This window comes from Magnolia sinica, chromosome 10 (assembly GCF_029962835.1).
Source record: "Magnolia sinica isolate HGM2019 chromosome 10, MsV1, whole genome shotgun sequence".
Classification (NCBI taxonomy): Eukaryota; Viridiplantae; Streptophyta; class Magnoliopsida; order Magnoliales; family Magnoliaceae; genus Magnolia; species Magnolia sinica.
Window position 1 is genome coordinate 1,470,891 of NC_080582.1, and position 24,998 is coordinate 1,495,888.

General features: G+C 38.9%; 3 protein-coding genes across 3 annotated transcripts; all 3 read left to right on the forward strand.

Moving 5' to 3' along the window:
* Positions 1 to 1,531: 1,531 nt before the first annotated feature.
* On the forward strand, positions 1,532 to 7,753 carry LOC131257600 (putative disease resistance protein At1g50180). The gene is made up of 4 exons (XM_058258382.1): positions 1,532 to 4,231; positions 5,089 to 5,466; positions 6,375 to 6,573; positions 6,660 to 7,753. Exon 1 carries the CDS (start codon positions 1,532 to 1,534, stop codon positions 4,229 to 4,231), a length of 2,700 nt encoding a protein of 899 aa, XP_058114365.1. The 3' UTR covers positions 5,089 to 5,466; positions 6,375 to 6,573; positions 6,660 to 7,753.
* A 3-nt stretch (positions 7,754 to 7,756) lies between these two features.
* Positions 7,757 to 8,464, forward strand: LOC131257601 (histone H2B-like). Its single transcript, XM_058258383.1, has one exon. The coding sequence runs from the start codon at positions 7,757 to 7,759 to the stop codon at positions 8,306 to 8,308; it is 552 nt and encodes a 183-aa protein (XP_058114366.1). The 3' UTR covers positions 8,309 to 8,464.
* Positions 8,465 to 15,892: 7,428 nt separating this feature from the next.
* On the forward strand, positions 15,893 to 22,848 carry LOC131257602 (putative disease resistance protein At1g50180). Its single transcript, XM_058258384.1, has 2 exons — positions 15,893 to 16,188; positions 21,354 to 22,848. The coding sequence occupies exons 1-2, from the start codon at positions 15,893 to 15,895 to the stop codon at positions 22,846 to 22,848; spliced, it is 1,791 nt and encodes a 596-aa protein (XP_058114367.1).
* The last annotated feature ends 2,150 nt before the right edge of the window (positions 22,849 to 24,998 follow it).

Sequence of the window (24,998 nt, forward strand, 5' to 3'; positions counted from 1 at the left end):
CATCTTTCGAAGTTGTCATGTATTAAGGGTCGAGGTTGTCATGTTAAAAAAGTAAGGGTTGTGGTTGTAACTTGGTAAGAGTCGTGGTTGTAACATGATAAGGGTCGTGGTTGTAATGTGGTAATGGTTAGTAAAGGTCGTGGTTGTAATGTAGTAAGGGTCGTGGTTATAATGTAATAAGAGGTTGTCAGGTTTATGTAATTAATAACTTGATTATTTTTAAATAATATGGGTCAAAGCCTACAATAGGGTGATCCATTCCGTCCATCTTGTCAGCCAGCTCACCGTGGGCCCAAAAAGCCCTAACTTGGGCAATGTCCATTTTTAACAAATATCACAGTGATCCTAAAAAGTTTCAATAGTGGGTGCCACTGTTACCATTATTTTCTATTATATATGTGGCCCACACGAGCTCTAGATCAGGCCGATATTTGGGCCCTAGCCCTAAATTGACACGGCAAAAAAGATTGGTGGCGTGGATTATACACATACATTAATGTGGGGCCACGAGTTGGACCTTGCCCACGCCCAAAAAAGCTTCCATACACTTACTTTCTCAACATTAAAATGACATAACTTCTTATTCATTTAAAAAATATACAACTAATGAACCAAAGAAAGGGTAATTTGGTCTAGAAAAAATTTCAAGACTTCTAGAAGGCTACCTTTGGAATAATTGGAATGTCGATTCTCTTTTGGGAATTTGACACCGTAACGTTGCCAATAAGGTCAAAATCCCTTATATTTTTCACTTTTGAATATGTACGGTCGAAATTTCATTTCTTTGGAGGCCACAAGTAGACGGTTATAATGGTATGCGTTGTTTTCTAAATCTGTGCTTAACATCATTCATAAAGTTTTCCACTGGATGGAGGGTCATCAAAAGAACAATAACGTGTATCATGCAATGGCTTTTCGCGTGACCGGTGGAGTGAGGTTAGAGTACAGAGAGACATGCAACCTGATTTTCCGCTTATTTTAGGACATGATGAATATGTTGTATATCTATGCCGTCCATCTGATTTTCCAGCTTATTTTAGGACATGATCCCTGAACTTAATCAGATCCAAATGCCAGGTGGACCAGACCACCAAAAACAGTGGTGAATGACCATTAAAAGCTTTTTGAGGCCATAAAAGCTTTAGGCTAATTCGGTCTTTGTATTAACCCTATATCCAAAAAAAAATAACATTAAGGTTGATGATCATTATACTTTTCACTTTTGAATATGTACGGTTGATATTTCATTTCTTTTACCATCCTTTTGGAGACCATAAGTAGACGATTATGATAGTATACATTGTTTTCTAAATCTGTGCTGTAACATCATTCATAAAGTTTTCCACTAGATGGAGGATCCAGATTCATCAAAAGAACAACAACGTGTATCATGCAATGGCTTGTCGCGTGACTGGTGGAGTCAGGTTAGAGTCTATAAATAGAGAGACATGCAACCTGAACTCTACAAGAAAGAAAGCTTTCATCTGAATTTCTTTATTGTTAGAGAGATATGTCATAAGAGCGAGGAAAGATGTCTTTTGTTGAGTCCGTTATCGAGCTCCTTCTCAAAAAACTAGCTGAACCACTCGTTCGAGAAGCCCTTTTCTTATCTGGGGTTCGCAATCAAGTCGAACTGCTCGTGTTAGAATTTGAGCAGATGGAATCCTTCTTGGAAGATGCAGACGCCAAGCAAGAAGGAGATAGAAGAGTGAAAAGATGGGTGCAGCACGTGAGAGATGTTGCATATGATGCTGAGGACGTCATCGACGCCTTAGTTCTCAAAATGGCAACCTCTAGGCGAAAATGCTTCATCAGAAGGTACGCTTGCATCTTCAATAACTTGATAGATCTCCATCAAGTAGGGTCGGAGATCCAACGGATAAACGGTAAAATCCATAGGATCTCCGAATCTAAGTTGACTTATGGAATTGAAAATATAGGCCAGGGAGTAGGGACAAGCTCTTCAGGTCTAAGCCTTCAAGAAAAGAGGCTTACTTCTCCTAATGCTCAAGAACCAGATTTTGTCGGTTTTGAGAAGGATCTGAAGGCATTGGTCTGGCGGTTGACTGATGAAGGAGAGGTCCGACGTTCTGTGATTTCTGTAGTGGGTATGGGTGGTCTCGGTAAGACCACTCTTACAAGGAGGCTCTATAACACTGATAGTGTTAAGAAACATTTCCAAACTCATGCATGGATTTCTGTTTCACAACAGTTTGCTGCAAGAGATGTTTTGCTGTCTCTCACAAAACAATATATGGCGGTTACTAAAGAGATAAGGAAAATGAATGTTATTGAGCTAGCAGACAATATCTCCAAGCATCTCGATAACAAGAGATACTTGGTGGTATTGGATGATGTATGGACATATGAAGCATGGGATGCTTTGAAGATTGCATTTCCAGAAAAGATGAATGGAAGTAGGATTGTGCTTACTACACGAAACAAAGACGTGGCTTTACATGCAGATGCACAAAGCAAGCCCCATGAACTGAGATTTCTAAATGATGATGAGAGATGGGAATTATTCTGCAAGAAAACATTTCCAGGGCAAAATAACATTTGCCCTACAAATTTGCAGAAATTGGGAAGAGAGATTGTTGGCAAGTGTCAAGGTTTACCTCTTGCCATTGTTGTGGTTGGAGGTCTCTTATCAAGAAAATTAGAAGAAAGAGAGTGGGAGAATGTACAGAAAAGCATTAGCTGGCAGCTAGTCAAGGGAGAATATCGAATTTCTGATATATTATCATTGAGCTATAAAGATCTTCCTTATTACTTAAAACCATGTTTTCTTTACCTGGGCATTTTTCCAGAGGACCACGAGTTCCTCGTTAAGGAATTGATTCAGATGTGGGCTGCAGAAGGGTTTCTTCAAGAGAGAGGGGAAGAAACATTAGAAGAGGTTGGAGAAGAATGTTTAAAAGAGTTAATTCAGAGAAGTATGGTTAAAGTCTCGAAAACAAGTTCAAGCGGTGGTATTAAAAGTTGTTCCATCCATGATCTTTTGCGAGATCTCTCCATATCAGAAGCCAAAGAAGGTATGTTTCTCCATGTTCATCGCGCGAGTGGGAATGCAATTAATACTCCTGCATTTCCACCTCCTACAGCCCGTCGACTTTCAATTCACCATGATGTAACAAGTCAGTACATTTCCTCAGGCCATTCCACTCCACACCTTCGTTCTCTTTTGATATACACCCAAGACCGTGGATGGGTTGAAAAGAAACAAGAGAAGTTTCTCTTCAGAACATTCATGTTGCTTAGGGTGCTATATCTACAAGGTACATTCATAAAAATTCTACCAAGAGCAATAGGTGAACTAATCCACTTGAGATATCTTGGATGTTCCTACACCTCTTTAAAAAGCCTCCCATCTTCGATAGGCAATCTTCCCAATTTACAAACTCTATCTGTTGCATCTTCTTCTTATATCATTGAAGTACCAAGCACAATCAGGAAGATGAAACAATTAAGACATCTTCAAGTGAAGGGAATCCAGCAAGATAGATGTTGGGGAATGATCAAAGGGCATCCAAAGCTTGAGCGGATAAGTAACCTTCAGACTCTATCATTTATAAAGTCTGGGAAATGGATGAAGGGTTGTTTTGGAAAGCTCACCCATCTTAGAAAAATAGGAATATGTTTAGAAACAAGAGCACATGCTAAAGTATTCTATGATTCGGTTGTGAAATTGTACTCACTCCAGTCTCTGTCAGTAGAGTCAGTCAAACATACATTGTCGTTACCTCCTCTTTCACATCTTCTCAAGTTATGTAAGTTGCGTTTGTGTGGAAAGTTACGTAAGTTACCTGAGTCAAATGAATTCCCAACAAACCTCACCAAGCTCACTTTGGATGGCTCCTCCTTAAAAGAAGATCCAATAGCTACGTTGGAGAAGCTGAAAAACCTTCAGATTCTCAGATTGCATCAGAAATCATATCTGGGAAAGAAAATTACTTGCTCTAAAGAAGGATTTCCTCGACTCAAGTCCTTAAATCTTCAATCTTTACATAAATTTGAGGAGTGGATATTGGAGGAAGGAGCTATGCCAAGTCTTTTACATTTACGTATCAATTACTGCAATCAACTGAAGAAGCTTCCAGAAGGAATGAAACCTACCCTCAAGAAATTGGAATTATTGTGGATGCCCGATAAATTCAAAGAAAGGGTTCGAGAAGGGGGAGAGGATTGGGATAAAATTCAGCAAATACCCTCCATCCAGATAAGCAATTAGGTGAGACTTGTTTCTCCTCTTTATTTTTATTTGCCTCTTAATCCATACTTTAACTAGTACTATAATCATATGAATTTTATTGTTTTATTTATTTATTATCTCATGATTTTAAAATTTAATTATATTCTTTATGTAATTTATTCTTTTAAACACTTTACATTCTTGCTATGAAATTCTCCACTGCCGGCATCTCCATTCCTTTTATAGTTTGTATCCACACATCTTAGGAAGACAATGTATTTTATAATTTTGAAGAGCGTTCGATTGTTGTTTTATATGGAAATCCGTGCGATGATTGTTTGAAGAAATGCTTCAACCAAAAACCTTTTTGATGAAACCATGAGAAACCATTGCATCATCCATCTAGTTTACTTGATCCTCCTTTGGTGGACCATTGTACAAATTCACATTGGTTTCACAACTTGATTGGTTTGATTAGTGACTTTCCTTGTTAAATGTGGACCGTGGACCATTTTTTATTTGAAGGCCATTGATCCGAATATGCAAGGTCATTCACAAGTTTCTGCCAAAAGGATTGTTTGGATTATCTGAATATGCAAGCATGTGGGGCTCATTCACAATAGTCTGGATATAATACCACCTGCGCTGATTGTACGCATCCAACCAAAGACAATTTTTACGCTCCAAGGCATCATGGCCCATTACTTCTGTTCTGTTCATGAGTTATTTTAGCATAAATAGTAGTACATCATTTTTAAATTTTAAGTTGAAATTTTTGATATATAAGCTCTTGCTTTTGAAGGAGTTACGTTTTAATTATATATATAAGTTCTTGCTTTTATAGGAGCTACGTTTTAATTACATATTCTTTTACATATACGCTCTTGCTTTTATAGGAGAAGCTACTTGGCACGTGGGAGGGGGTCGGACGTGACGTAGAGAATGGGCGTGAATAAAAAATTATTTCCCTTTTATGGCTTCTTTGTTGGATTCGTCATGTATGAATGATGTGAGATACTCGTATGAGCTTTCAAACGGTGGCATGATGATGTGTGTAGTCTTTTTTTTTTTTTTTCTTGGTTTGACTTCTAATCTTCAAGACTTCAATGTAATAAGTGGATTTTGTAATGCTTGAAATCTATTACTTTACTTATATTTGGATGTAACATGCTTATTCAAAGTGAAAACAGTTCTTTAAGAGTGTAGGATCGGGAGGAGGTCCACAATGCTTCATCTGGAGTTTAAATGGGTGGATGATCAAAGCTGCTCATTAGGTACAGGCCACAATCTAGCTTCCCTTGTGCAAAATTCAAGTTAACTCTTATCATCTGATGGGCCATACATGTAGCTTAAATTTTGACCATCCATTTTTTTAGCATACGTTTGCCTCAACTGGTTTGCAACTAACTTTATTCTTGGACTTGGGCATAAGTTCTGGGTGAGTTTAGCTAAGCCCACACGTGGGTGGAGCCTTGCAGCCTTGCGCAACAACATGCAGCCACATGTACCAATATAGTATAACATGGAAGAATAGAATTTTCCATTAAGTGGGCCACATTGTTTAAAACTTATGGCTTAAAAGTGAAGTTGTTTCACACCTCAGGTGGACCTGTTTTCAGAAGAAATGGATGTCTATAAAAATCTGCATTACCTTATTGTGCCCCATTGAGGAGCAGAACAAGTTTTTTTCTTTTGTGCGAGAATATCTAATCACTATAGCCCTCCTAGTGGAAAGCTCGGCTAAGACAGTTTTTAGGGGCATCCATTTATTTTGTAGACAAGTTCAACTGAGGTATGAAATAATTTAACTTTTAGGCCAAAAATTCTAAACAACATTGCTCACTTAATGGAAATATCTCATCTTTCACCCTTATACTATAGTGGCGCATTTGAATGGGCACGCCTCTATATGTAAGTGGGAGTAGCAAGCCTCTGTTTTTGTTTTTGTTTTTTCTTTAGAAAACCTCTGGTTTAGGTCTACTTCATATGACATTAATTTGTTTAATTTGTTTTGGTCCTTCTATTGATAGGAACTCAATGGATGAAAATATTAATTTCATATACAAGATTAAAATTTAGTTCTCGTTAGTAACATTTCAACCGAATCTAAACAGGAGTTCCTTGCCAATATTTATGCCATTATTTTCACAGACAATGTATGCATTTTTTCCGTCTTTTGTAGGACATTGATCGACAGATTAGGAGCTTCAATCAAAAAATTGTTTCAAGCATCTTCTATCTATATTAGAGCCACTCAAACATATAGTCTGGATCTCCAAACTACTACAGCTCCAATTGCACAGAATGCTCACACAAGGACATTTCAATCAAACAGATAGGAACTCATTCTTCCTCCTATTTTATCCTTGACTAGTTTTAAAGTAAGTAGTTTCTTCAACTGATTCTATAGTTTTTAAGAAAGCAAATTATAGCATGTAACGTATTTTATTTTATTTTTAATTCACAGGAGAGACGTGATGACCTACACTTGTGAAGTGATAAGATCGATGTGGATGGTGGCACGGGAGTCTATTTTCCTCTAGTTGTGCGTTTTCACATAAATGGCAGTGAGATGTTTTGATGACATAGTTTTCAAATTGCATCACAAAGACATCTACAGCTTTTGCTACCTATCTTTCAACATGCTACAATTTGCTATTATTCGTTAATATACGTACTGTATTTCAATTTACATCTTCTCAAGTCATGTAAATTATATTTTTATGGAAAGTTAAAAAAGCTATCCGGTTTTGTAAATTCCCATCAAACCTCACCAACCCTACCTTGGAACGGTCCTATTTGGAACTCAGCCCATCACTTTTTAGGTTGTAGTGCAAATGGTAGAACGGCACTTTTGATTTCATTTATAGGAGAAGCTATGTTGGCACCTCTGAGGTAACTTGATATCTATAATATTTGATTTGTCTTTCTGTATCTATGTTTGGATGTAATAAACCTTTTCAAAGTAGAAGCAATTTTCCCCAGTCCAGGCTCAGGGTCCACCAATGCTTGACCAGAGAGTTTGTATAGATGTAAATGATCAAAGCTGCTAATCAGCTATAGCCCAATGTATAACTACCCTGGCACAAGTTGTACATGCTACTCTGATAATGTGATGGAGTACCATCCATGCAGGATGAGTGTGGACCATCAATTTCTATTGTCTATATCTAGGCCACCTGATTTGCGGTCGGTCTGATTCCTCAACCAAGGTATTATAAATTTTAGGTGAGCTTTACCTTCTTCCCTAAACAATTGATGTATATTTTTTAACCCTCTATTTGTAGGATATTGATTGAGGGATTAGGAGCTTCAATCTCTGTATGAATTTTGGAGCATCTTCCATCCAAGGGAGGGCCTATCAGACCTATAGTTTGGATTTTCCTACCGCATCGCTAGCTGCATGGACTGCGGCACCTAGACACATACACCCTCCTGTTTATACTTAATGTAAGTATATACTTGGAATGCTTTAAGAGATTTAAGCAAGCAAATTGGATCATGTAGTTATTTAGTTTTTATCCGCGGATTGACTTCTAGGCTCTTTCTTTCAGATGATAGATCATGCATTTGAAGCAACTGGACATAAGGACAGAAATATCCAATCTCTTCCCTTCTTCACACTGCTTTTTATTTACGAACCTGCCTTTCTGCAATTCCGTGGCGCCCAAGGCAGAAAAAAAACCAGCGGAGAAGAAGCCGGCCTCTGAGAAGCAAGCAGAGGAGAAAAAGGCCGAAAAAGCTCCTGCCGAGAAGAAGCCCAAGGCCGAGAAGCGGCTCCCGAAAGAGGGCGGTGGGGCGAGCGGAGACAAGAAGAAGAAGAAGCGTTCGAAGAAGAACGCAGAAACCTACAAGATCTACATCTTCAAGGTCTTGAAGCAGGTTCTTCCCGACATTTGCATCTCCAGCAAGGCCATGGGCATCATGAACAGCTTCATCAACGACATCTTCGAGAAGCTGGCCCAGGAGTCTTCCAAGCTAGCCCGCTACAACAAAAAGCCCACCGTCACGTCGCGGGAGATCCAGACGTCCGTTCGTCTCGTCTTGCCTGGGGAGCTTACCAAGCATGCCGTGTCGGAGGGCACCAAGGCCGTTACGAAATTCACCAGCTCTTGAAGATGGGGTTTTGGGTTTTTCTTTTGGGTGTGTTGGCTTTTGATGGCAGCATTGTAATTTCTTTGGTTTAATGGGGTAGTTCTATAGGGAGAACTGGGGTTACGCTTTTGTATTCTGCCTGGATGTGTTAATACAGACCGTTCGTTTTGAAATGGACATGCTTTATTTCAAAATTTTTTTTTTTTTAAATGATAGAATGGGAATCGATTCCCTTTCAGTGGTTTCTTCCTCACTTCCTTTTGTAATGAAGGTGATGTAGGGTGGGTCGCGGGCAGTTTCATGGCCAACATGGACCAGAAAAGGCCTGATAGCAAGTTAAAGTGATCCGGACCGTCAGGACCTTAAATCGGGTGTATCTCACATTATGGAATGAGTTATTCAACGTACCATAGATGATTTGAGGGTAGGACGAGCTACTTTAGCCACCCAACCTGGCTATGCCAAGCCGAACGGGTGAAGAATTAAGGATAATTTTATCCTCTCAGTGATGAAACACAGTTTTTCAAAGGCCTTTCACTGGCATCTCTAGGTGGCAAATGGAGTGAAATTTTGTGGTACAAGCCAATGTCTCTTGGAGATGATCCTAGACGGCCTGATCGAGAGGCTGGCTAGTGGGTCTTCAAATTCAACAGTGATTGGTGCATAAGGATTTGGATGATATGCATTCCAAATTGTAGTATGAGTATGTATGTATGTATGTATGCATATGTTTTCCTAACAATCTTTTGATATGGTACCTTGTGCCATTTTAGACATGATACATTCAGTAGTTTTTACAAGGGTTGTGTAATGTTTGACTTGCAATAATGTATGAATGTTTTCATTTAATATTCTTATTAAGAGTTGAAATGGGTGTTTTTGTGATTGACCCATAAATGTTTCAGGTAGGGCCCACCGGTTGGATATTTGGGATCGCCTGATAAGTGATTTTTAAGTTATTTCCCCACAATATAATTTAGATGGTATGGATTGATGTGCATCTATGTTATCCGTATACATGGGTGTGGAAATAATTATATGATTCATTTCAGAAAGCAGCTCTCATTAGCAGAGACTATCCCATGAAAGGCTAAAATGTGGTAATACCACACTCGGAGTGTCTAGTCAAGATGGATTTAGGCCATCCACGGTGGGGCCTGTCACATGAACGGTTCTGAATTGCCATGCGTACAGATATTGGTTGAATGCAGTCTCATATTGTGAGTGCCAAACACATGGGATAGTCCGCTTAACAAAAAGATATTTCGGAGTTCTAATCAGTTTACAATCACATCAATCCACACTGACCAGGGTTGCATAACATTGGCCGGGACACGGGCCTGCAATAGCCTGTGTTCCTACGACAAAAGATGGGTGGGGCCTACCTCGATGTTTGTGAGAAATCCACCCCGTCCATCTGTTTTTCCAGTGCATGGTAGGATATCTCAAAAATGAGATAGATCCAAAACTCAAGTGGGCTACACAACAGGAAACAGTGGGGATTGAATGCCAACCCTTGAAACATTCGTGTGCCATAAAATTTTTGTAACAAGATAATATTTTCGTGCTCTCAGTTTATCCAAGTGGGAATGACCTTTTGAACAGTTTGAATGACATATAAATATCACAGTAGACCCCAGAAAGGTTTCAACGGTAGGCCTTTACACTGTTTCTTGACATGTGGCCCACTTGAGTTTTGGATCTGCCTCATTTTTTGGCCTATGTCGTAAAATGAGGTGGAAAAACGGATAAATGGAGTTGATTTCTCACGAGCATCACAGTGGGCCCCACCTAACTATCAGAAACTGAGCAAAACACATATGAGAATCCAATATGCATCCTTTCCCCAATCAACCAGTCTCAGTTTGGGTCCCAGTAGGGGTTAGGCACTGGCCTGTAATAGAGGACCGTTGATCAAGTATGGACCTAGATTTGAAATACGATCGATCAATAAACATGGGGCCATGCATATGTTTTTCATACTTGTCTATTAAGATCCAACCTGAGCCAGAGAACGGTCATTTTGAAGGCCAATGGATGAGATCCATCATGTAATCGGACACCTAATTAATAAATGGTTCAGATCTGAGCCCGTTGGCAACTCTAGTCTGGGCCAGGGCCCTGCTAACTAAGGAACTCGTGGGTCATGTTGGGCCCCAATTAGGTGGGCCCACATCCTAGCCCAGATCCAAAGCCCGGGCTTGAAGAGTCATCACAAAAACAGCCCAAAGAAGGATGGACCCGGGTCAGCCTCAAGCAGCCCAGTCTAGTTGCAACCTCAATGGCTATTCATTGCAGGTAGAAGTGACATGTCTGGAAACATCCAAGCCAAGCATCATCTTAGCCACAAGTGCAAGACCAATCGATGACCTCGAAATTTTCCGACGGTCCACATTCGATATACCCACTGACCTGCCTTACAAGTTGCCTGGGCTGACCTTGGTGATGGGTGGGCCATCAAAACCGTAAAACCCCATCTAATGCACTGCTCGTGTGTCCCTCTCAGTGGGCCATACTCATATTACCAGTATATATGAGTCGTACATGTACGTACATCAATCTGGACCATCAAAATTTTTGGACACAGTAGAATAAAATTCACACTAATTCATATGAAGTTATGAAGTACCATTGTACCACAAACCCATTTTTGTGGACGGTGTAGATTAGTAGCTGAGTGTGTGTTTGATTGCACTAAATATCATCAAATGTCACCGTTATCAAATATCACCGTTAATGATCAGTCTAACTTGGTTTAAATTTTTCATGATATTTTATGATGTTGGGTGCAATGAAAGAAAGCTATTGTGGCATGAAATCCACCAAAATCCTATATAACACCTGTTGTACGCAGGAATACAGCACACACACACGGGACGTATTGGTCAACCATAAACTTTATTCAGAATTAATTGACCGATAATCTCTATTGTCATGGCTAAATCTACTGTTTCTCGTTCAAGATAGACGAATTCGACCAAGATGATTAAAATTGCCATTTTTTTATCAAGATGACCAAATTTGCCCAATATAGTTGAATTTTTTAATTTTTAATAAAGATGACCGAGTTCAACCAAAGTGGCTGAATTCGTTATTTTTTGACCAAGATGGTTGAATTCGACAAATTTGGCCAAATTTGCCGTTTTTTACTAAGACGCCCAAATTTAACAAACACGCCCAAATTTACCGTTTTTCGACCAAGCCGGTCGAGTTTGACTAAGGTGGACGAATTTGTTATTTTTTATGCAATATGGCCGACCCAGATAACCAAATTTGCTGTTTTTTTTTTTTTTTTTTTTTTTTAAAATTTACCAAAATAGCCAAGTTCGACCAAGATGGCCAAATTTGATGTTTTCGATCAAAATGGTTGAATTTATCATTTTTCGACCAAGATAGCCAAATTCGACCAAAACAACTGAATTTGATGGTTTATTATTATTATTATTATTATTATTATATCAAGATTGTCAAATTCGACCGAGATGGCCAAATTTTCTATTTTTCAAGTAAGTTGGTGGAGTTTGGCTAAGCCAACTGACGTTGATGTTTTCCTATCAAGATAGTCGAGTTTGACTAAGATGTTCGAAATTGATGTTTTTACACAGCTAGACAATCATATTAATTGTGCTAAACAACAAATAAATATCGCATTACCTTTTACCAAGTGAAGCGATGTAGGAAGAAATATTATAACCTATTTCTAATCATTCTTAGGAAAACTAGTTGAAAAGGACACGCGTTACAATAAGAAAAACATATAGCATTCTAAAAAAATTTCAATGATGCTTGGAGTGCTTTTTACGAAATTACAACTGATAGGATGATAAGACATGAAGTAGTTGAAAGGTATTTAAAAGCAAGCCAAGTGACTAACAAACATCCAGGAGGTGTGGCTGAGAGGTGTCAAAAAGTAGATACTGAGCAATCGAGATGCTTACATAAGTAAAAAGAGCGGATAATACGTATCTAGAAGCAAACGAAGCGGTTGAGAGGTGTCCAAAAGTAAATCGAGTGGTCAAGGAAAGCCAGGAAATGGAATGCGGCTAAGAAGGTTGGTCAAGTGGTCAAAACGGAAAGATACAAAGAGTGGTCGAGTGGAGTGCGAGCGAGCAATTGACAAAAGAGATGCGGCCGATGTGTGGTCGATGATCAAATGTCGATCAAAAGTAGAGCTTGGTTAAGAAAAGAAGAACAGTTAGGAAGAAAAAATGTAACAAAAAAAAAAAAAGATTTAAATAGGTGTTTTTCAATTATTATATCCGTTGCAGTAATGGAAGAAAGATCTGAAAGAATAAACTACAGTAGATATCTATAAATAGTAGAAGAATTCAACATAGAACAATGCAATCAACAACAACAAACCCAACACAACAAATAAATCAAATTTATCTTATTAATTTCCTTTACCTTAACTTATCATAAGAGTAGCAGTAAACAAGTAGTGGTAATCCTTAGCTATAATATTTAGTTGTAATTCAAGTCTATGGTCATATGTTGAATTTATATTTTATCCAACATCAAGTAATTCTTTCAATAAACGCATTTCTGGAATTGCTCTTAATAATTCATCGTGATTTTTTATTTTTTTGATTTGTAGGGTTTTCCCTGAAAGTCATTTCTTGTAGAAGGCACAAAATAACCCATCTTTAGAAGAACCTTTCTAATTAACGTATGATCGCTATAAATTTTTATAAATTTGGTCATATGCTTTTTATATTAGACGTATCTGCTTATTTGGTCGCGGCCAATCTCTTTAGAAAATATTAATATCAACTTGATCCAAAACTTTTGTTGCCTCGATTCTTTTCATTAATAAGTATTCAATTTCCATTGTTTCATGTGGTATGGCCTACTTGCGCGTTAGATCTGCATCAATTTTGGAATCATGCCTTAAAACGAGTTGTTAAAATGGGTTGATGGCATTCTTAAAGTTGGCACAGCGTGTAATTATGGGCTATTTGGTACATAGGCTTAAGTGGGATGGAATTGTCTTTAGTCCCATGTGCAATTTTTCATGGATTCGAAATCCACTACACATGTGGGCCCCCACATTCATCCGTGTGTTTTATTCATGGTGTCCTTCTATATATGCCCTTTCCATGTGGCATTTTAGTTATATATGTGTATAAGTGACAGATATCCACAATGACTTTGGTTTATTAATTATATTAAATGGGTCCAACAAACGGGTTTATGCTTAATCCAGTTTGTTTCCCGTAGTAAGAATTTTATCTGTGATGAATCCAATGCAATTCCATATCATTTAATCCCATGGATCAAACAGGCCTCAGTAGGCAATCTGCATCCTGCTTTGATGCTAAAAAAAAAAACGCCTCATTACACAATCCGTGTCCAACGGTTAGCTTGCTTTGATGCTAAAAAGACGTGATACTCGAAAGACAAAAGGCAAATGGTAATGTAATACGCATGGTATAAAGAAAAAAGAAAAGAAAAGGCAGAAGACGCATGGTATAAACTCCAAAATAAGAGTAAAAAGTAAAAGTCCCAGCCTATCCTAAAGAAAAGGCATCCATCGGCCGCAAGGGAATTTGTCTTTGGCCATCATCACAAGGCATTGCTCGAGCCATACGGGCGTGGATTAGGAAATTGAATTGCGTACTGAGTTACTCAGTTTGCTTTTATAAAGCTAAGTAAAGTCAGTTGGATCCAATGTGAATATATACGGTTTATCCACACGGCACATCCGTTTTTTTCTGCTACTTTTAGGGGTTGACTCGAAAATTGAAGCATATCCAAAGGTCAAGGAGACCATACCACAGGAAAACGCTAACTGTACTGAGTTACCACTCAATTCGATTCCGAGCTGGAGACAGGCGGAGGCTCTTGGGCAACTGAGGGGCCACAATGATGCATGAATTTTATCCACACGGTTCATACATTTTTTTCATATCATTTTAGATTATGAACCCAAAAGAAACCCAAGGCTCAAATGGACCACACAGTGGTGTTTAAATTCTTACCGTTGAAGAATTCTTGGTGATCACAAAAGTTTTGGATCGAGTTGATATTTGGTTTATCAATTAATGCAGGTATATATGACCATATCAACAGGTTGGATGGAAAATAAACAACATGGTGGACCTGAGGAGGTTTCAATGGTGGGCATCCTGAGCCCCGCTGATTCCTGTGGTGTGGTCCACTTGAGCCTTAGATCTGCCTTATTTTTGGTCCATTCTCTAAAATGATATGAAAAAAATGGATGGATGGTGTGGATAAAATTCATACATCATTGTGGCCCCTCAGTTGCCCAAGAGCCTCCACCTGTCTCCAGCTCGGAGCGAACTGAATAGTAACTCAGTACATCAAAGCTAACAAAAAAATAAAAAGTAAGTAAATCATGGGCGGAAGGACGGCGGTTTGGCTGGTGTCCCCAGCACCCGCCACCTAGCTGGTGTAAAGCTTTGCAGGCCCATCATGATGTATGCGTTTTATCTATACTGTTCATTTATTTTTTTCATATCATTTTAGTGTATGAGGACAAAAATTAGATAGGTCTAAATTTTATGTGGACCACACCACATAAAAAAGTGAGATTGAATGCTTATCATTGAGAATTTTTTGTAGCCAAGAAGTTTTGGATCAAGCTGATATTTGTGTTTGCCCTTTGTCCAGGTATGTGTGACCTTATCAACAGATTGGAAGGAAAATAAATATTATTAGTGAGCTCTAGGAAGGTTTTAATGGTGGACGTTCAATCAACACTGTTTTCATCGGTGTCTTCCACTTAGATTTGCATTTACTCAAATATTTTTTTGTCTCATACCCTAATGAGTTGTAAAATTTGAATGAATGGTGTAGATAAAGCACATGCATCATGATGAGGTCCACACGGCATTGACACGGGCAGGTGCTCTTCACTAGCTAAACCACGTCCGGACCGGAGGCGATTTCCTGCAATAGGCTTTTCGCAGAAGGTCCTGCACTGGAACTCGATGTGTGACCACCGTAAAGTTAGTGAGAAATCCACCCACGCATCCGTTCTACGAGTTCATTTTAGGAAAGGCTTAAAAAAAGCCGGATGTGGGCCTTGCATGGGGGAAAACTACGGAAGAATTCAAACTTTCATGGGCTCCACCTGGATGTTTATATTCCATCCAAACCGGATGAACTGAAAACACAAAAATCATAGCCTGATGGCCATGCAAATGTTTCAACGGTGGCCCACTGTTTCCTCTCGTGTGGCCTATTTGAGTTTGGATCCGGCTCAATTTTGGTGGCACATCCTAAAACGAGCTTGCAAAACAGATAAATGGAGTGGATATCTCACAAACATCACGGTGGACCCAACCGAGATTCCCAGCTCAGTGCCAAAGGCTTTGCAGAAAATCCACGTGCCAAGAAATTCTTGTGATCGCATCTCCAACCATTGAAGACATGGGCGGGAATCAAGCAACCATTTTATAAGATATTTCAAAATTTCGGCACTCGAAATCCTTTACCTCATCAGTAATACTAGAATATGACCCCTCTACTTGTCCTCTATAAAGAAGATAGAGAGATATGCAACATCAACTCAAGAGTAAGAAAGCTGTCATCTGAATTTCATTCTTTCTTGTGAGAAGAACAAAAAAAGTGTGAGGAAAGATGTCCGCTGTTGAGTCCGTTGTTGAGCTCGTACTCGGAAAGCTGGCTGACTCGCTCATTCAAAAAGCCATTTTCTTATGTGGCGTTCGTGATCAAGTCGAATTGCTCATGTTCGAATTTGAGCAGATGGTAGCCTTCTTGGAAGATGCAGACTCCAAGCAAGAAGGAGACAGAAGAGTGAAGAGATGGGTGCAACATGTGAGAGATGTTGCATACGATGCTGAGGACGTCATCGACAAATTTATGTTAAAGATGCCAACCTCAAAGCCAAAAAATTGTTTAGGCCGCATTAAAAGGTACTGTCACACCTTGGAATTAATTCAGATATAGAGTGTACACCCTCGAACCCAAGTCACCACACATGACTTATATATTATGAGTACGAAAACCATTTATTCATACCGTTTTCCATAAACTTAGTTAAAATGTACACTAAGTTTCTAAACTTAAACCTTAAGCAAAACATTTCACATTCATTTATTTCAATCACATACACATATATCCATCATCATGATCATTTATGTGCATCCAATACACATTAATAACAAAGTTAATTACAATATCATAGCTCACCCATTTAGGGCTTTATTAAACATTTATTAATAAAAGCTTTAACCATTCATAACTTTCAGTTACTTAACTTAAAATTTATTCAAATACAAAATTAAAGGAATAACATGAGTTCAACTAAATATGTTAGTAATTTAACATAGTCAACTCGTCTTCATCAAGATAGGGCCATAGCCCTTGTAAATCGTCCATTGGTTCACTTTCCTACCCTAAAACTTGAGCAATAGTTTCATCGTCCATTAAATATATATGTTTTTTTCATTAATAAAATGTCAGCTGACTAGGCCTAGTGATCAGTGAACGCATCATGGTTTATGCACATCATAATAAAAATAGAGATGTATGAATGTCATGAGATGCATGAATGCATGAATACATCAAGTGCGTTGATTAATCCACTTGCTTGAGTTGGATCCCATCAATCCACATATCACTTTTTGGTTAGGCTTCCACCATCTTGGTAGTCTTTTAGATATCGTGAGCATTTAGGGATGGTACCATCCAAGGAGTAGTCACAAGTATTCAATACAGTTATGTGATGTATGACATGAATATATGATGAGAATGACCGATGCATGGTATTAACAGTTGTTTTATATATATATATATATATATAGTAATGGTCTCCTACGCACCGTACCGTAGGAGAACTTTTGCGCACCAAATTACCATAGGTCATGCAAACTTAAACAAGTGTATTATAAGTGAGCATCACCATGATGTGTTCCTATGATCCATTCAGATAATTCAGTCCGTGGTATCAATTGAACCGTGGGGTGCAAAAATTACAGCTGATTTGTGATTTACTGGGCCACAAAATAAAAAATAGTAGGAGAGGAGAAGCCTACCTTGGAATTTTTACAGGGCCCACCATGATGTTTATGTGAAATCCATTTCATCCATTAATTGGCTTAGTAGATTTTAATGCATGGAGACCAAACATTAGACCCATACTTGATGTATGTGGATCACACCAAGTGAAGTGATTTTGATAGTAGGTGTTCCCAACACAGTTTCCACTCATGTGGCCCACTAGAATTATAGATGTTGTTGATGTTGAAGCAATACCCCTAAATTATCATCTTGACCCATTATGGTTGGAGTGGATTTTACATACATGTCAACGTTGGCCCACCTCCAGTTGGCCCGGTATTGGTTGGGACGCTGTCATAGGCTGTGGATTACATGTTGTGATGACCATCAGTCACCTAATAGCTAGTTGGTACTAGTTGGCCCAACAATGATGTATGTCTTTAATCCAAGGCGTCCATTTATTTTTCCAGCTGAATGTATGGCATGATCCAAAAAATGAGTCAGATCCAAATATCAAGTGGACCATGCCACGATAAAGATTGCTAGAAAAGCCACCATTGAAAAAATTCTTTAGGCCAACGTAGGTTTTGGATCAAGTTGATATTTGTGTTTTACCTTTATCCAAGTCTCTGTGAGCTAATCAATAGATTAGATGGAAAATAAATTGTACCTAAGAATTTTTAATGATGGGCGTTTAATCCATTTCATCACCACTATTTTCATGTGGTGTGGTCTACTTTAAATTTGGATATTATGCATTTTTGGGATCATGCCATAAATTGAGCTAGAAAAATGGATGGACAGCTTGGATTAAATATATACATCGTCGTTAAGCCTACTAGTACCAACCAGTAGCAATGTTGTTAGTTACTGACAGGGTTGGCTTCAATCCACGTCTTTAGGCATCCCAACCACTACTGTGTCGGCTAGAGGTTGGCCAACCTTGATATTTATTTGAAATCCACTCCATCCATAAGATGTGTGACAATAATTTAGTCGTAGGGATAAAAGATCAGCCACATTTATAATGTCAGTGGGCCACGTGAGCAAAAACCATGTAGGGGATGCCCGCTATCCAAACAATTTCACTTGGTGTGACCGTATGAATCACTAATCCACCTACTGTTTAAGATATATTACTAAATTCCTATCATAGACCTAATGAACGTGGTGGATTTCATGAATGCATCATGGTGGGGCCTAATCTACTTGTGTTGTTGGTGCGCAAAATATCTCATGCGTTAATGTGCAGGAGACCAAGACTATATATATATATATATATATATATATATATATATATATATATATATATATATATATATATATATATAGAGAGAGAGAGAGAGAGAGAGAGAGAGAGAGAGAGAGAGAGAGTAACGGTCTCTTGCAAACCATCCCGCACGCTACCTTGGTGTGGTCCAATTCCCACCGGAAGTTCCTGCGCAAGGATGGTAGGTGGGACCCACCACTATGTTTGTGAGAAATCCGTTCCGTCCATTCATTCTATGAGCTCATTTCATGACATGCGACCAAAAATCGTGAAAGCCATTTACAACTACACAGTCGTGAAAGCCATTCATGGAAGGGGTGGTCCACCTCTGGTGGGTCCCACCATTATGCATTTAAAAAATCTACTCTAAGTATCAAATAAATGCCTTAGTTTTAGGCCCATGGGTGAAAAACAACCTCAACCATGGTTCAAATGGACCATAAGAAGGGAAATAGTATGAGGGTGACACTTACCCTCCAAATTGTTTAACTAGTTATGGTCGCATGTATCATGGATGGGCCTGATTTTAAGTCGTTGACCTGAATTTGTGTCATATAAGGGTTTCGTTGGATGATAAATAAACATTATGATGGGCCCTAGGAAGTTTTTAATGGTGGGCAATCAGCCACCAATGTTTCCAGTGTTGTGGTCCACTTGAGATTTGGATGTGGTTCATTTTTGGGTCAATGCCAAAAAATGAGTGGGCAATATAGATGGACGGAGTGGATATATAACAATACATCAAGATGGTCCAGATCACAGCCTAACTAAACCCAGTGTTTCAAGTCTTTTAACAACACATAACTTTAGCCTCCTCTGTAGCTACTCTTTCAAGTTCACATATTTTCCTTGGAATGGCTCAATTGAATTAAAGATTGTACAGATTTTGAGCCCTACCATTAAAACAGGGTAACTCACATGATGATCGGGGTGGATTTCACCAAAACATTACGGTCAGCCCCACTTCAGCTAACCCCACCTTAAGACCGTAGATAAGGTTTGCGGACTAGTCTGCAGGAGACCACGACTCATATCTATATCTATATGTTATATTAGCCCTACGGCTAAATTTCCAACAGTTACCTAATGGTCATCACTATAGGGCCCACCCTATCTATATTCCCAAGAGGATAGGGAGGTGGAGTGCACAAAGGTACGAGGATTAGATTCGGTTAAGCAGCCAGACTTGCCACGGAAGTGACGTCACCAAGTTATGTGGACCCCACTATGATGTATGTGTTGTATCCACAGCGTCCATCCATTTGGAGATATTATTTTAAGCCATGAGCAAGAGAGTGAGGCAGACCAAAGCTTTAGTGGACCCCACCACAGAAAACAGCGGGAAGTTTGATGCCCACTTTTGAAACCTTTCTAAGGCCCACCATGATTTTTTTTTTCTTTGAAATCTAAACTGTTTAAAAGTTAACAAAGACATTAAAGAAGGGAAAATACAAATATAAGCTTGATTGAAAACTTTTGTGGCCTTTAGAAGTTTTTAACGGTGGCGTTACTCTCCCCACTGTTTTCTGTGGTGGGGTCCACTGGAGCTTTGGATGTGACTCATTCTTTGGATATTACCCTAAAATGATCTCTCCAAATGGATGGACAATGTTGATACAACACATATATCATGGTGGGGCCACATAATTAGTGATGTAACTTCAATAGCAGTCTCACTAGCCAATCCGCACCCCCACAAAGGTCTCTCATGGGGACGGGTATTTGCTGCAAGTTCCTCTGCAAGGATGGTGGGTGGGACCCACCATTATGTTTGTGAGAAATTCACTCTGTCCATCCATTTTTCAAGCTCATTTCATGACATGCAACAAAAAATTAGGAGGATTCAAAACTCAAGTTGGTCACACGAGAGGAAACGGTTGGTTTTCAGCGAGCACCATTGAAACATTTTACTGGCTATAAAAGTATCATATCAACCTAAATTTATTGTGTTTTTACTTCATCCAAGGGGGAATAACCTTATAAGCGGTTTGCATGACATATAAACATCAAGGTGGAGCCCAGAAAGGTTTCAATAGTAGGAATTTCTTTCCCTAATTTTCCATCTCATGAGACCCACTTGAGTTTTTAATTCTCCTAATTTTTGGTCGCATGTCTTGAAATGAGCTCACAAAATGGATGGACGAAGTAGATTTCTCAAAAACATAGCAGTGGGTCCCACCCACCATCCTTACACAGGAACTTCATGTGAAAGGCTTTCTCAGATTTTCTGCCTCCCTCGCCTAGGTATCTTGTGGGATGGTTCGTAAGAGACCATTACTTTACATATATTGTGGCCGCACCAAGATCTAGATTTCTTTAAATAACAATCATTCTTACAATTATTGTGGCCCATCATATGATCAAATCCATCTAGAATTTTAGATGAGGTTTTACATATATCCTAAAATTCACATAGATGGCGTATATCAGATCTGATACGTCCGATGATTCATTGATTATATGAGACAAATCTAAGTCATCCATCAACATCACAAAATTTCAGATTGATAATGAGTTAATAGATCACTTAGATCCAAATCATTTATGTTTTCAAAATAAAATTAATTAAAAGTATAGGAAGTACGTTCCTAACATTTCATTCTTATGACCCATCAAATGGTCACGTAGTGGGGATTTGTTCTAATCCATCCATATAAAGTATCATTTTGTTTAAATTTATCTACCTACTTCTTTCCCAACTAAGAATATCTCTACCAACTTAGCTATTGGCTTATTTTAGTTTCTTAATTAAAAATAAAACTATTTAAATATTTATTTTAAATCTTAAGTGCACTTAAATTCTTACAGGTATGCTTGCATCCCCGTTGAGTTGAAAGCTCTCCATGATGTGGGCTCGGAGATCCAACGGATAAACAATAAAATCCATAGGATCTCTGAAAGTAGGTCGACTTATGGAATTGCCGATATAAGCCAGGGAGCGGGGAAGAGCTCCGCAGATCCAATCCATGAAGAACGGAGGCTCACTTCTCTTAACTCTGAAGAATCAGATTTTGTTGGTTTTTTTCAAAAGGAGTCAGAGGCACTGGTCAAGAAGTTGACCAATGAGAGCGAGCAAAGACGTTGTCTTGTTTCTGTAGTTGGAATGGGTGGTCTCGGCAAGACCACTCTTACGAAGAAAGTTTATAACGACCCTCGTGTTAAAGCACATTTTGACTCTTTTGCATGGATTTCTATATCACAAGACTATGTTGTGACGGATCTTCTTCAGAAAATCTTAAATTGTTACATCTCAAAAGATAAGCTCAAGGAAGTGAAGGAAATGGACGTCAATCAGTTGAAGCATGAAATTTCTGAGCATTTGAAAGAGAAGAGATACCTGGTGGTATTAGATGATATATGGTCAAAGGAAGCGTGGAATGATTTGAAGGGTGCATTTCCAGAAACGAACAATGGCAGTAGGGTTGTCCTCACCACACGAAAAGAAGACGTAGCTTTATATGCACAAAGCGAGGTCCATAGACCGGGAATTTTAAACGAGGAAGAGAGCTGGGAATTATTCTGCAAGAAAACATTCCCAGGACATGGTGGTTGCCCTCCGGAATTGGTGGACGTGGGAAAAAAGATTGTGCAAAAATGCCACGGCCTACCTCTTGCTGTCATTGTCATCGGTGGGCTCCTAACGACGACGACGAAAGAAGCAGCAGAGTGGAAGAAAGTACACGAGAGCAGCAGCTGGCATTTAGTCAAGGGAGAAATCAATATCTCGGGCATATTATCTTTGAGCTATAAAGATCTGCCCTATTACTTGAAACCATGTTTTCTCTACCTGGGCAATTTTCCAGAGGACTACGAATTCCATGCCAAGACATTGATTCAAATGTGGGCTGCAGAAGGTTTTCTTGAAGAGCGAGGGGAAGAAACATTGGAGGAAGTTGGAGAAGATTATCTAATGCAATTGATTCAAAGAATCATGGTTCAAGTCACAGAAAGAAGTTCAAGCCGAGGTATTAAAAGATGTCGCATCCATGATCTTTTGCGGGATCTCTCCATATCAAAAGCTAAGGAAGATATGTTTCTTCAAGTTCACAGTAGGATCAATGCAAATGCTCCTCCTGCATCTAGAGCCCGTCGACTTGCAATTCACAATGATGATTTACGTGAGTACACTTCCTTAAAATCTTTCACTCCACAACTTCGTTCTGTATTGATATACACCCAGGGCTCTACATGGCTTCAAAGAGAAGAAGAAAAGTTTCTCTTTAGAGGCTTTAAGTTGCTTAGGGTGTTGTATATACACAGTGCATGCATTAAAAAGCTACCTAAGGAAATAGGTGAACTATAATCCACTTGAGATACCTCGGCTGTACTGAAGCTTATTTAGAAAGCCTCCCATCGTCGATAGGCAATCTTCCTAATTTACAAACTCTATTTGTAGCATCCCATTATAATATAAAAGTACCAAGCACAATCGAGAAGATGCAACAGTTAAGACATTTTCAAGTGAAGAGCATATCTAAGGGGGCTATAATGTATGGAGAGATAGAAGGGCGTCCAAGGCTTGACCGGATAAATAGCCTCCAGACTCTATCACTTGTAAAATCTGGCAAATGGATGGAAGATGGTTGCTTGGGAAAGCTCACCAATCTTAAAAAATTAGGAATATTTGTATATAGAGAAACAGATGCTGAGGTATTGTACCAATCGATTGTCAATCTGGACTGCCTCCACTCTCTCAATTTGCAAGGAAGATTAAGCAAGTTACCCGACTCCAGTTTCTTCCCAACGAACCTCACCAACCTTACCTTGATCCGCTCCTATTTAAAGGAAGACCCAATGGCGACGTTGGAGAAGCTGAAAAACCTTCGCATTCTCAGATTGCTGGATAATTCATATATGGGAAAGGAAATGGCTTGCTCTGCACAAGGGTTTCATCGACTCGAATCCTTACATCTTCGTCAGTTATATCAATTAGAAGAGTGGAGAGTGGAGAAAGGAGCTATGCCAAGTCTTTTACATTTACAGATCTATGAATGCACGGAATTGAAGAAGCTTCCGGAAGGACTGCAACATGTGAGTACCCTCAACAAATTGGAGTTGTGGAGGATGCCCGATGAATTCAAAGCAAGGCTTGAAGAAGACAGGGGAGAGGATTGGTATAAGATTCGGCGTATACCCTCCATCGACATAAGTTGAAAGCAGTGGGCACATTCTCTCGTCGCCAGAGCTTAGGTTGGTTAGACTTGTTTCCCCTCTTCATTTTTATTTCCTTTTTTAATCATATCATTTTTTTTATTCTTTTTCTTTTGTAACATGGAAAAATATATATAGTCTTATGCATTTAAATTACGTGTATTCTTTAAGTAATTTATTCATTTTAAACACTTTAAATTCTTGCTATGAAATTCTCTACTGTTTGCTTCTTTATTCCTTTTATAGTTTGTAAAACAGTATTTTATACTTTATGCAGAAATCTGCACTCTTACTCGTTTGAAGAAATGCTTCACCCAAAACCCCTTTTGTATGGAACCATGCTAGTGGTCCGAAATGACATCTTCTCTACATTGATTTATGAGTCATCATGGTAGGGCCCACATAGCTTTTTCAATCCTCTGTTTTGCGGCCCACTTGAGCTTTGGATTTGCATCATTATTGGGCCCATGAACCTCACTGTGGGTCCCACCTAGCTTCTCGTCGCAGGATGCTTTAGCAGGCAATCCGTATCCTTTCTCACGAAGATGCATATTGCCTACTGACGCTGCCATTAGCCAATAGGTAGTGGACGGTGCTCTATGGGCCCCATCATGATGTATGTGTTTTAGGCTTTAAAGAATATTACTTATTATCAGTTTGATTTTTGAACAATGGGCATTCACGGAGGGGATCTACTTGTGAAGACGATTGTGTGCTAAAATCAAGATTAACAACTAAACAAGGCAGGCCACTCATATATCTTCAATTGGCACAATTGGCATGGTTGGAAATTTTATTTAGACTGTTGATACTTGTTTTTTTTTTTGGTGGAAGATCACCTTACAAGTGGGCCAGCCTTTTTTTTTTTTTTTTGTGTATATGCTCATCTTCTATATGATTGTTTGTTCTATAATATATGTGTTCCTTTTAGTGGCAGTACCCTAATTTTTGGTTGTTGACAGAGAACATTGATGCGCCAAGATGTTTGAATTTTATGATCAGTTCGTATTTTCATGTAAAAAATGAATGAAAATGGTGATATCCTAACCCAGTCAAAATTTGATTTGCATCTGTACTGTCTACAATTACCAGTTCTCATTCTATCGAAACCTGATCCAAATGGAAGTTTCTAACTGTCCAATCTTTGGCCTTCTCCACAGGCTTATTTCTGTATTTGTTTTTTCCGTGGAGCATTTATTTTTATGACATCAATCAAAGGATTAGGAACTTCCAATCTAAGAGCGTCCTCCATCCACACTAGATCCATGGGATTTATAGTGTGGAGTATCACCAACCCCACTT